At 35.5% G+C, this 12,501-nt stretch overlaps 1 protein-coding gene across 1 annotated transcript in view; it reads left to right on the plus strand.

Annotated features, from left to right (window-relative positions):
• Positions 1 to 12,501, plus strand: part of LOC150076856 (uncharacterized) — a 227,007-nt gene that overhangs the window by 73,253 nt on the left and 141,253 nt on the right. The window contains exons 7-8 of the mRNA XM_090385702.1: positions 185 to 281; positions 1,761 to 1,879. Coding sequence (XP_090241828.1) covers positions 185 to 281; positions 1,761 to 1,879 — 216 coding nt within the window. The remainder of the gene's footprint in view (positions 1 to 184; positions 282 to 1,760; positions 1,880 to 12,501) is intronic.

The raw sequence follows: 12,501 nt of genomic DNA on the forward strand, positions 1-12,501 counted from the left end.
TCTTATCATGTTTGCTACATAATTATATGTGCAAATGTTAAGAGATTATCTTGTTAATGAAAAAGAGAATTTACTACAGTACTAGTTCTGTATTATACCTTCTGATTTGATGCACTCTCAGAATTTTTTTTAATGCTACAGTTGAAATATTTTTTGTTATGTGTTAAATATTTTTATTTTCCAGGAGTCTTTTTGTAAAGAAGTTAATTCTTCAGCGAATAACAATTTAGATTGTGCAGAAGAACCTATTTTATTAGCAAATTCAGAATTTCAAAATACAGGTGAGAAGTAACACAAAAGATAAATAAAAAGGTTATTTTATATATTATATAAAAAAGGTTATTAAAAAACAAGTTATTAAAGGTTATCTCAATGATGTTGTCATTGAAAGATTGTTATTCTTTTTGCACATCATATGTGATTCTCACTTTGAAGTATAACAGTTTCTTTACTGCTTGAATTAGGGATTATTCTCAAAATAACAAAACTACATATAGTCATCAAATCTGGTTGAAAAACTGAAGAATTTTAGTTCTTCAAAAATATCAAGTGCATTGGGATTTAAAATATATAATTTTTAAAATTTTTTTTAAAGTTGTTTAAATACATTGGAATATAAGTTTTTCTATAAAATGATTTACACTTGTAATTCTCCAGAATTACATGTTTCAGTCTTGACCTTAACTGACTTGCTATTGAATAAGGATGCACTTCCTTACTAACAATATACAGACATCTGGAGATATCTGTTCAGCTCCATGGGTGCACATATATTTGTGTGCAGTAATACTCAGCAGATTTCATTAGTTAAGGAAGTTGTGGTTGTCGAAACATTTTGGAGATGTATGTCAACACAATGTAGTGTAATGTGTTAGAAAAACATACATTTTGCATAATTATTTAGAATGAAGACATTTAATAGAAATTTAGCTTTACAGATTGGTATAGTACGTTGTATTGACAACTTTAGTAGAAAGTCAAATTAGAATTGTAAAATTTACTTGATCCAGATATTTAACCTGGTATATATATGATAGAACATGAAAAAATAATTAAAAACTGATATCAAGGAAGTACATTTTAATACCAACTAGAAAATTGTGCAAGTGAGCTATCTAGAATCCTGAAAAAGGTCTGTTAGGAGTGGTGCCTGTTTGGAGGTTGAGTTCTTTTTAATTCATTGTGTAAGGCTCAGCAAGTGACTGATGACTGCCTGGATTATATTTAACTTTTTTGGTTTACATGTCAACCCCTTGAAGACCAAGTATCAACCAATTATTCCTTCTATAACCTCCTCTCTCCTCATCAATTACAATGTGATTAATTAGGAAATTGCATTTCTCATCCATATTAATAAAAGCCTCATCTTTCTAAGGTAAGTTTCAGCCGAACATATTTTTTAAAATTTTGCCTTTTAGGGCTGAAAGTTTATATGCAGCTCAAAAACCTCTTCAATATATATGAAATATTATTAATTTATGTGCATTAAATTTGTTTTTGATATATTTTATAGGATATTAAGTCAAAAATGCTTTCTTGGTTCTGCCAGAATGCCCTATTGGCATTATAATAATTGCTTTTATAGGAAATAAAGCTTTGATTAATGAAATTTCACTTAGCAAATTGATTTTTAGGAGTTGATTGCCTTTAATAATTGAATAAATGGGGTATAAATTGCCAGTACTTTTTAAATCATCTTTGTATAATTAACAGAAGAACTTAATTTGTAATTGCATTTAACAGTTTATTATTCTTTGCAGATGACAGGCTAAACAGTTTAGGACCTGAATCAGATGAACAAAGAATTATTTTTGATGAATCCATAATATCAAGCACACCACATACTGAGAAGGAAAAATTTGCCGGTGACTCTTTTCTTGTGAGTGTGTGTGTGCAGTTAAAAATATTTACATTAATTCATAAGTTGGAAATGTTTTAATCTCAGCAAGTGAAACTGAATCATCAACATATTTATTCCTTGAAGAATGAATTCCAAATTTTGTTTTCTTTTATCCACAGATAGGTGTATTAGGTCTGTGGCCCACCAGTGACAAAACTTTTCTATTTCTTAGCCACATTACCTACCCAGCTCTATTCACAATTCTTTTACAAAATCTGATTTTATAAAATCTTTATAGTCTTAAATTTTTAATTTTAAAAAAATCGCTGATTTCTTTAAAAAGTAAGACAAAAAACTAATAGCTATATGAGCAACCAGATGACAAAAATATGAAATACTTAAAATTATAACTGTAGAATCAATATTTTAGTTATTTATGACAGAAACCAAACAAATTGTTTCCGAATAATTTCACTTATCACCATTGAAATTGGACTCCTTTTGATAATTTTATTGCAATTGTTCTTCCTGAAAAGTGTTGCCAAAAGTTTTGCTTATTAGAGGGGATTAGACTTAGACTTATTAGAGAGGATATTGGATTACATTTTAATTCAGTGTCCCTTCTGTTCATTTTTATATTTAGAAGTTCAAAATGACACATTTTTATCTAAATATTTTTGAAAACAATATTATAGCAGTCATTTTGATTTGAACAAGTGAAAATAAATAAATAAAATTCAGAGCAATATTTATTTGCAACTTCTTCATAAACTTTTAAATTTGGCATGTGTGCAAATTCATTCTAGATAATTGCTTAGGTTACGGACTTTTTAAAATAGATTGTTATTACTAAATATGAAAATTTATCTTTACTGCCAGTTCAATCAAAATGAAGAAAATTGGGGCTCTAGTAGAAGCCTGGTGATCAATGGATGTCTCTCCATATGCATTCCCCACTGGAATGCAAATGGAGAGGTTTCTGTCCATGCATACATATCCTAAATAATTCTAACTAGAAATACTAGTTATATTAGTATTTCTAATCAGAATTATACTAGTGATACTAGTTTCTTTTTATACTAGTGATACTAGTTTCCAAGACAACCTCTCTTGAAACTCTGTCATAAGCCGTTTGTAAATCATCAAAAAGCATATTCAGTCTTTCCTTTCTAAATTTCTGAATCATTGTCAGTTTTCAGATATTGCCATCTTTTTTCCTTTATTTACTCTCATTCCCTCTCCCGCAGTTTTTTTAATGTGACTTTTCATAAGTTTTATTTATCTGTAACTAGTACTATCCTGTATATCACCTTTATTCTTATAGTTAGGAAATAAACAAATTCTCCAAGCATCTGAGATTTTTTCCTGCCTTTAACTGTTATCTTATTGAAAAACCTCATTTATGTAACTCTTTAAACTATTTTGTATCAAAAAAACACCTATACCTCCACTGGTACAGAAGGTGTTTGTTAAAGTGCGTGTGCACACGCACACACAAATACATTATCTAAAGATTAAAACTGGAAGAAAGTGAAAATGAAAAAAAAGGAAGGAAGATTTATGGACAAGGGCCACCGACAGACAGAAAGTACCCAAAGATCATAATGAATATAAGTAATATGTAGTAACGAAACGAAATAAAGAAATTAGGCTATACATACGTACATATATATATATTGTATTAATATTAAATTAAATTAAATTAAGTATGCATAAATGGATGTGAAAGTTGCACAAGGTGCCAGTAACTAACTATAAGGGTGAGGAAAGTAGAAAAAGAAGAGTAGTAGATTAGTGATTCTTTTTCTACTTTCCTCACCCTTATAGTTACTGGCACCTTGTGTAACTTTCACATCCATTTATATATATACTTAATTTAATTTAATATTAATACAGCTTACATATACTCTTGCATCCTTTAATGCTGCTTTGCACTTTTAGGTGCATCTGTCATACCTAATTTATTAATCTTGCATTCACTGAAACCATTTCATCTATTGTATACCTCTTTTCTATGTAACTCTTTAAACTTTACCTTTAAAGAGTTACATTGAATACCCATTTAAATATATATACAGTAATACCCTGAAGTTACGCGATAGGTGGGTCCGACGAAAATCGCTTAAGTCGAATTCGCGTAACTCGGGGTACAACTTTGCATATAAATACATATAAATTTTGTTTAATTGGGACCAAGGACTAACAAAAACACTAGTTTAGAAGAAAAATATTTAATAAAATTGCAGTTCTTTATACATATTAATACAAAATATGTATTAAAAAAATAAATGAGTTATGTAAAAAAGTTATTTCGATGTCGATGGCTTCATAAAATCTAACAAATTCGTCTGACAACACAGCGCCTTCTTTTTTTCACGCAGAATTTCTTCATAGCAAGCTAATAATTTTTTTATTCCTTGCTTTGTAGCCATAACGCATTCTTCAATTGAGCTGAGACCTTCTGTCAAGCTTGCAATTGTCATGTGCTTTATGTGCTTTTCTGGTGGAACTGGGTCTGAAGTGTCGGATACTTCAGTGATGTTTTGCTCATGCATCTCTATAAGCTCATTCATTGTCAGCTCCTGACTATGTGCATCCAACAGCTCGTTGACATCATCACCATTGACTTCCAAATCTAATTGTCTGGCAAGATTAACAACTTCTTCTATCACATGAGCGACATGATCAGTTTCTGGCGTTGTTTTCGTCTCGGTTTTGAAAAAAAAATGGACAAAGTTACTTCCAGACACCATTCAATGTTTTTTTGTGAATTTCATCCCAAGATTCTTCAATGATTCTTACGGCATCTAAAAGATTGAATTGTTTCCAAAAGTCTTTAACAGATATCTCACTATTTTGTCTCATAGCTTCATTCAGACGTGCAAACGAACGCCTCGTGCAGTAAGCCTTGAATGTTTTGATGATTCCCTGGTCCATCGGTTGAAGCAAGTTGGTTGTGTTTGGAGGCAAAAATACAACTTTCACACGTGGGTCGAAATTAATTAGGGTGGCAGGAGGGTGACCGGGTGCATTGTCAATAAGAAGCATCACCTTAAATGGAATCTGTTTAGACTTGCAATAACGTTCGACTTCGGGTATGAAATGGTGACCAAACCAGTCCTCAAAAATGGAAGCTGTCACCCAAGCTTTATGATTTGACTTCCAAATCACTGGTAAGCTAATTTTAGATATACACCAAACGAAAAAATCAAGAACCGTGTAACTCAGAGTTCGCGTAAGTCGAGGTATTACTGTATATACGGTTGATTCCGGTTAATTGGGACACATCGGGACTAGTGCATTTTGGCCCGATTAAGCGGCTACCCCAATTATCCGAAGTTTCACGTAAAAAAAAGTTAAAAATACAATGGACCCCCGCTTTACAATTGGTTCACTATACAATCAAATCACGTTATGATGGAGTCACCTAAGTAAAGTACCATTCACTATACGATGTGTAGTAAGCACTGTTCATTGTGATCACGTTTGCGAATTGAATTTTAGTTCTATTAAACAGCGATTGTAATTAGCGAAAATAGGAGGAATATTATCCACAAGCTATAAAAGTAAAGATATATTAAGCACAAATCTACCCTTTATTACCTTACCAATTAAAAAATTAAATGATACGTGAAAATCAGTATTAATACGTAATGTAATATGTACATACTAACTAGTTGACATTTCTGTTCACTGACATTTGTGGGTGGGGGTTAAAATTCAAAATAGTAAAAAGATAAGCAATCAATAACAAAGAACACGACACACACAAATTGCAAGTAACACGATACATGCAAGTGAGAACGGAACAACAAGTTACAAATCTTTAAAAATAGGAATGAAGAGAAGATTATCAAAATTAATTTTTTTATGATTGAAGATTTCGTGGAAGTGTAAACGCATTTTACCATAATAACCCATAGAATTCCAGCTGTCGGTATTATTGCAAATTCAATAAGATCGAGTTTACTATCCGTTTATGATAGATTGCACTAACAGAAAAGCCCAATAAACAGGTGACTGCTAATTGTTTTTATTGTTTTATGGTTGGGACCTCCAGAAATCGGACTGAACCACGTAGTACGGTCGGAGACAATCATAGGGTGATCTCCAGTGCTGCGGTCTCCTGCCCCGATTAAACGGCATGTTGTCCCAATTAAGCAAAGTAAACCATGGCTATTTTCTCGATTGGGTTCTGTTTTTTAAGATTTGCCCCAAATAAACGGCTGCCCCGATTAACCGGTGGCCCAAATAACCGGAATCCACCGTATATATATATTTTTTTTTGAATAATGGCTTAAAAAAGTTAGAATGCAATAACATAAAATAAGAAAATAAATAAATAGATATTAAACTATCATTAGAAGCAGCAAAATGCACATCCTTACCATGCTACTGGCTTATGTATTAATTTGATTTTTACTTTTTATTTTTATATGAATTATCTGTGTTATATATATATATAAATATATATATATATATTTTTTTTTTGTATAGTTTAAGTACAATTAGTAAAATAGGTAAGATATATTTCATATAGGATAAGCTGGTAGCTACTTAACCCTATAATAGCCATAACTGGTCCACGAGGCCAAACCTAGTAAAGGATGATCATTAGTCAAAGTAAAAATAAAACAATTAATAAACATAATAATAATATTTATCAAATCAATTATAGGTAATAGAACACATTGAAAGGGACTTTATCGAGGGCTAACCCTTTCAATATGTGCCATACAATTAACCCGGCTATCAGTTTCTGATATCATCTGCCTGTTTAACATGGTCAAAAGGTAATTCATGCGATAAATGGATAAGTATAATTAAAGTTAGACAATAATTTTGTTGTTAAGAGGCTGGATGACTTTAGCCCGACCGATAGCTAAGACAGCAAAAGCATATATTAAGGAAGAAGAGAAATAAATGAGAACCAATATCCTTCAATTAATATCATATTAATAAGTACAAAAGGAGCATAAGCTAAAAAAGGAGAACGGATTCAAGGTTTAAGAATAGCAATAGTACCTCAATCCCCCCTCAAATTACTCTAATAGTTCATGAGGTAAGAAAAATAGAATGTGATAGTAAAAGTTAAAAGTAAAGGGAAAGTTATAATGCAAATGTACGTTGGATTTTACCGGGAGCGTAACTTCCCATCCCTTATAGAAAGAGATCCTGGTATATCATAAGTATAATGAAATGAAATATGATAATATAATGTATTTTATGGAAAAGTATCGGACTGTGGAAAGGCTAATTCCTACTTGCTTAAATTGTGGTAAAACGTTAACGTTAAGAAAACCAAACTAATTGGGCAAAAAGGCAAAATCCAACTTACCACGAAAATGAAATATAAGAAAGAACACGCTGTAGTGCACGTGTTATTTTATATCCAACGTTAGCAGATGCCAGTGCCCTCACAGTTCTGACATGTAATTTAGTTGAGAAATAATTAAAAAAAGTAAGCCTAATAGCAAAAAAAGGGCCCAATAGCATAATTCGGCATATGGCACTAAAATTCAGTATTATAGTAAGAGGTGAAAAAATAGTTAGATATAAGGTTCTCAGTAGAAAAAGATGGCTAAGGGGGAAGCCATGAATTAATTACTACCTCAGAAGCAAATATTACCTATAATTGACTTGATAAATATTATTATTATGTTTATTAATTGTTTTATTTTTACTTTTGCTTTGACTAATGATCATCCTTTACTAGGTTTGGCCTCGTGGACCAGTTATGGCTATTATAGGGTTAAGTAGCTACCAGCTTATCCTATATGAAATATATCTTACCTATTTTACTAATTGTACTTAAACTATACAAAAAATATATAATAAGACTGATGTAATGTTCTATCTAGATATGTATAGATGGCATTAATTAGTTCTTGTTTAGTTAACTTTACATAAGTTATTTATTAATTTTCTATATTTTATATATATATATATATATATATATATATATAACAGGAAAAATAGGCGCCTCCATAGCCAGGTGGGCAGGAGCAGCAGTGCGTAGCACACGCTTCTTGATCAGACCGGGGTTCGAGTCCATGACCACCAAATACGGAGGATGCGGAAAGGTCAGGAAATGACCACCACATATCCCCCGAGCAATATGGCTTTAGTTGCTAATGCTCCTAAAAACCAAATAACGACAACATAACAGGAAAAATAATAGTAATAATAAAATTTAAGCCAGCAGTATGTCAAATCAATAAAGCGAAAAATGGATTGAAATTAAAGGCGTAAATGCAAACAGTACGGAGGGGGGAAAGGTAGTAAGACAGAAAGTATTGTAGAAGTTATGTTCCAAATAGTTTAGAATAAAGAATCAAATTAAACAAGATTTAGCAGTGCCCCCAACAGCGCTAGGTCCAAATTGCGTGAAATATCACTATTAACAGAGTCAGAAACCAACTACAATACAGAATTAAACTAAATGAACAAAAATAGATTGACCATTATGCCCCATCTCGTCGGAGGATCACAAGGCCAATAATGGTCAGAGAATCACAGCATTTTGAACACTAGACAAATTGTTGCAGAGATGAGTCGATCAAAAGATCAACTGATCTTTTGTCGACTTGCCTCTGTGACGAGATGGGGCATAATGGTCAATCTATTTTGGTTTATTTAGTTTAATTTTGTATTTTAGTTGGTTTCTGACTCCTATTTTTCCTGTTTTATACAACACACAACATGCAGATGATTATGCTATTTTGCTGCTGGCGCCTCCGTAGCCAGGTGGGAAGGAGCAGCAGTGCGTAGCACACGCTTCTTGATTAGACCGGGGTTCGAGCCCGTCACCACCAAATACAGAGGATGCGGAAAGGTCAAGGAATGACCACCGCATATCCCGGAGCAATATGGCCTTAGTTGCTAATGCTCCTAAAAACCAACCAAACAAACAAACAAAGCTATTTTGCTGCCTCTGATGCTTGCCTTATCAATTTTATTTCTTATTCTTTATTTTTATCTATTTTTATGTTAATTAGTTTGCTACATCTATTATATATATACAGGGTGTCTCAAAAATATTGGTACAAACGTTTAGGGGAGGTAGGTAACATCTAAAGGAATGTCAATCGCATAGGAACCCATAACCGGAAATGTCACGGGAAAGTAGTAGCAGAGGCACAAGAAGCAGAAATGACACAAGACAGTAATTAGTGGCATTTAGTTGACATAATATTAACAATGGAGTACGAGATGGATGCATTTCATGATGTTACAACAGATGCTCGAAGGTTCCACCATGAGACGTGATGCATGTGTCACACCGATGCAGCATGGATTGGCAGACATGGCCGAACACACCTGGAGTTTCTTTGACAGTAGCAGCAGCGCAGACGAGTCTCACCATGAGATCCATTTCCGTCTCCACAGGCGATTGATACACGATAGATTTGAGGGGCCCCAGAGAAAGAAATCAAGGCTCAATAAATCAGGTGAGCGTGGGGATCAGGCAACGGGTCCACCACGGCCAATCCATCGACGCCCAAAACGCCTGTTAAAATGGTCACAAACACACCTTCCATAATGGGCAGGCACCCCGTCATGTTGAAACCAAATGTTGCATCTCACATTTGCTGGAACATCGTCAAGTAACCCTGGTAGAACTTGTTCAAGAAAGATCCGATATTTAGTGGAGTTCATGCAGAATTGGTAACAAGTACGGGCCGACTAAGCAGTCACCGACCATACCTGCCCACACATTTATTGTGAAGCGATGTTGTGCCGCATGGGGGCGCACACCCTGTGGGTTGTCGTGAACACACACATGAGCATTGTGCTGATTGAATAAGCCTTCCCGAGTGAAATAAGTCTCATTCGTGACCAAAACATAGGCTGGAAAATTCAAGTCTTGAACACTTTCTTGGAGAAACCACTGCGCAAAAGCCATGTGCAGGATGATCTTGGGGGAGCAGTAACTGAACCATTTGGATATGAAAGGGGTGTAAGGAATCGTTGTGCCAGAAATGCTGTACACTGCAACGAGACACTCCTAAGGCAGAGGCAACAGCACGTGTGCTGGTAGTAGGATTATTCTGGACGGCATTCAACACACTTTCTTCCATGGCGAGTTGCGTCGAACGTGGTCTGCCAGCACTACTCCTGTTACCTCGAAATGACCTATAATCGCACAAATTTTGATGCACATACGCAAACAAACAGTGGTCCGGTACATGTCTGTCTGTCTGGGAAGCGTTCTCCATAAATTCGTTGAGCGGCTCGTCCATTGCCCTCTGCTAATCCATACGCTAGGTGCATGTCTGTGCCAGCTCACAGTTCGTATATCGATGCATGCTCTTTGTCCGGTGACTACTGCTTGAATTAGTAAACCAGAAATTTTCCCTCTCGCGAACTGATGAACAGCGCTGTCTACCGACTTACGGTGACGTTTCTGGTTATGGGTTCCTATGCGATTCACATTCCTTTAGATGTTACCTACCTCCCCTAAACGTTTGTACCAATATTTTTGAGACACCCTGCATATACAGCATTTATTGAGAAAATAAAGGAGATAGAATGGAAAAGGCACAGAAAAGATTGAAGGAAACAAATAAATAAATAGAGAAGAAAAATGCATGGGATGCATACAAATTAACACGTGACACAGAAGCCTATGATAGCTACAAGTTGATCTGTAACCAAGTTACAAAGGAGATTAGGCAGGCGAAGGCAGATTATGAGAAATCCTTGGCTAAAGATGCTAAGAAAAACAGCAAGGATTTCTTTACTTATATAAACTCTAAAAGGAAGGGGATGAATCTGATTGGTCCACTTGACATCGATGGTTCGACTATTGATGATCCTGCTCAGGTAGCAAACAAACTGAATGAGTATTTTGCATCTACATTCACACATGAGGAATTATTAAGGTTTGAAAATGGCAGAAGGTTATCAAATTGTAGCAGGATACTTAATGATTTTGTAATAACTGAAAGCAAAGTGGAGGAGAAATTGTTGAAGTTAAACATAAGAAAAGCAGCTGGGGTGGATGGGATCTATCCAGTTATATTAAAGGACGCGGCAAAGCAACTAAGCAAACCCTTAGCCATAATTATGAGAGCATCCTTGGACTCAGGGGAGGTCCCCATGGACTGGAGATGTGCAAATGTATCCCCAATTCACAAAGGGGGATCGAAGGGTGACATGGGTAATTACAGACCAGTTAGTTTAACTTCTGTTCTGGGTAAAATAATGGAGTCGCTGGTTAAAGATGCATTGCAAGATCATCTAGACAAGACTGCAGCAATAATTCAGACACAGCATGGGTTTGTTAAGGGAAAGTCTTGTCTGACAAATTTGATAGGATATTATGATGTGGTTACAAAGGAACTGGATGCAAAAAATAATTTTGATATCATATATTTGGATTTCAGGAAAGCTTTTGACACTGTTGCGCATGGAAGACTATTGTACAAATTGGAGCAGAATGGTATTAAGGGTAAGTTGCTACAATGAATAAAAGGATGGTTAAGTGGGAGAAGACAGAGGGTTGTAATCAATGGGTGCTGCTCTTCGTGGACTAATGTTATTAGTGGAGTCCCACAGGGTTCGGTGTTGGGTCCACTGTTGTTTTGTATATTTATCAATGATATTGATGAAGGTATATCAGGCTTAGTGTCGAAGTTTGCAGATGATACAAAGGTTGGCAGGGTTGTTAATGACAGTAATGGCAGTGTGCTACTGCAACAGGATCTAGATAATTTGGGCAGATGGGCTAAGAAGTGGCAACTGAAGTTTAACCTTGACAAATGCAAAGTACTGCATATGGGTAGAAGTAACCCCAGAGAAACGTACCAACTGTGTGGTACTACACTTAAGGTGGTAGAAAATGAAAAAGACCTGGGAGTAATTGTGCAGGCAGATATGAAGTTTTCTGAGCAATGCAGACAGGCTGCCAGGGCAGGTCATGGGGTTTTGTCAATGATATATAGGAATTTTGGTAGCAGGGAAAAGGAGGTGATTGTCCCTCTGTATAAGGCAATGGTCAGGCCACGCCTTGAGTACTGCGTACAGGTCTGGAGGCCTCATTTTAGGAAGGATGTAGATTTACTTGAGCGTGTACAGAGAAGGGCAACAAGATTGGTAAGGGGAATGAAGGGATCCTCTTATCAAGAGAGGCTTAAGTTCTGCAAATTGCAGTGGCTGGAGACTAGGCACCTGCGCGGTGATCTGATTGAGGTGTATAAGGCCTTGAATGGGTTCAGCACGCTGAATTCTGATGGGATCCTTCCACTTGTTCAGATTACGAACCTAAGGGGGCATAAATTCAAATTAAGAAAAGACAGATGTAGATTAGATGTGCGGAAATTTGCCTTTAGACAGCGGGTGGTTAATTGCTGGAACAAACTTCCATCTGTCATTGTGGAAGTTCTTAAGGTCCTTGAGGTTGTCACAGACATTCTCTCAGATATGCCAGACAAGCTGTTCTTGCTACCTGGGAGTCTAAAACGCTGATGGAACTCATATTCGGGTGACACTAAAGTCAAAGTGGACCCAATTTCGGCGAAGTCCGGACGGTCTATGACAGCCAAATCCTCTGCTTGCACCTTCACGATGGTGGGACTGTTAGTAATCCTGGGTATAACCTTCATGCACAAGTACATGGTGAGTGACCACCCAGGTGTGAACCAACGTAAGCAGGGGTC

The sequence above is a fragment of the Mastigoproctus giganteus genome, chromosome 12 (genome assembly GCF_048544385.1).
Source record: "Mastigoproctus giganteus isolate SK-2022 chromosome 12, ASM4854438v1, whole genome shotgun sequence".
In the NCBI taxonomy this organism is placed as follows: domain Eukaryota; kingdom Metazoa; phylum Arthropoda; class Arachnida; order Uropygi; family Thelyphonidae; genus Mastigoproctus; species Mastigoproctus giganteus.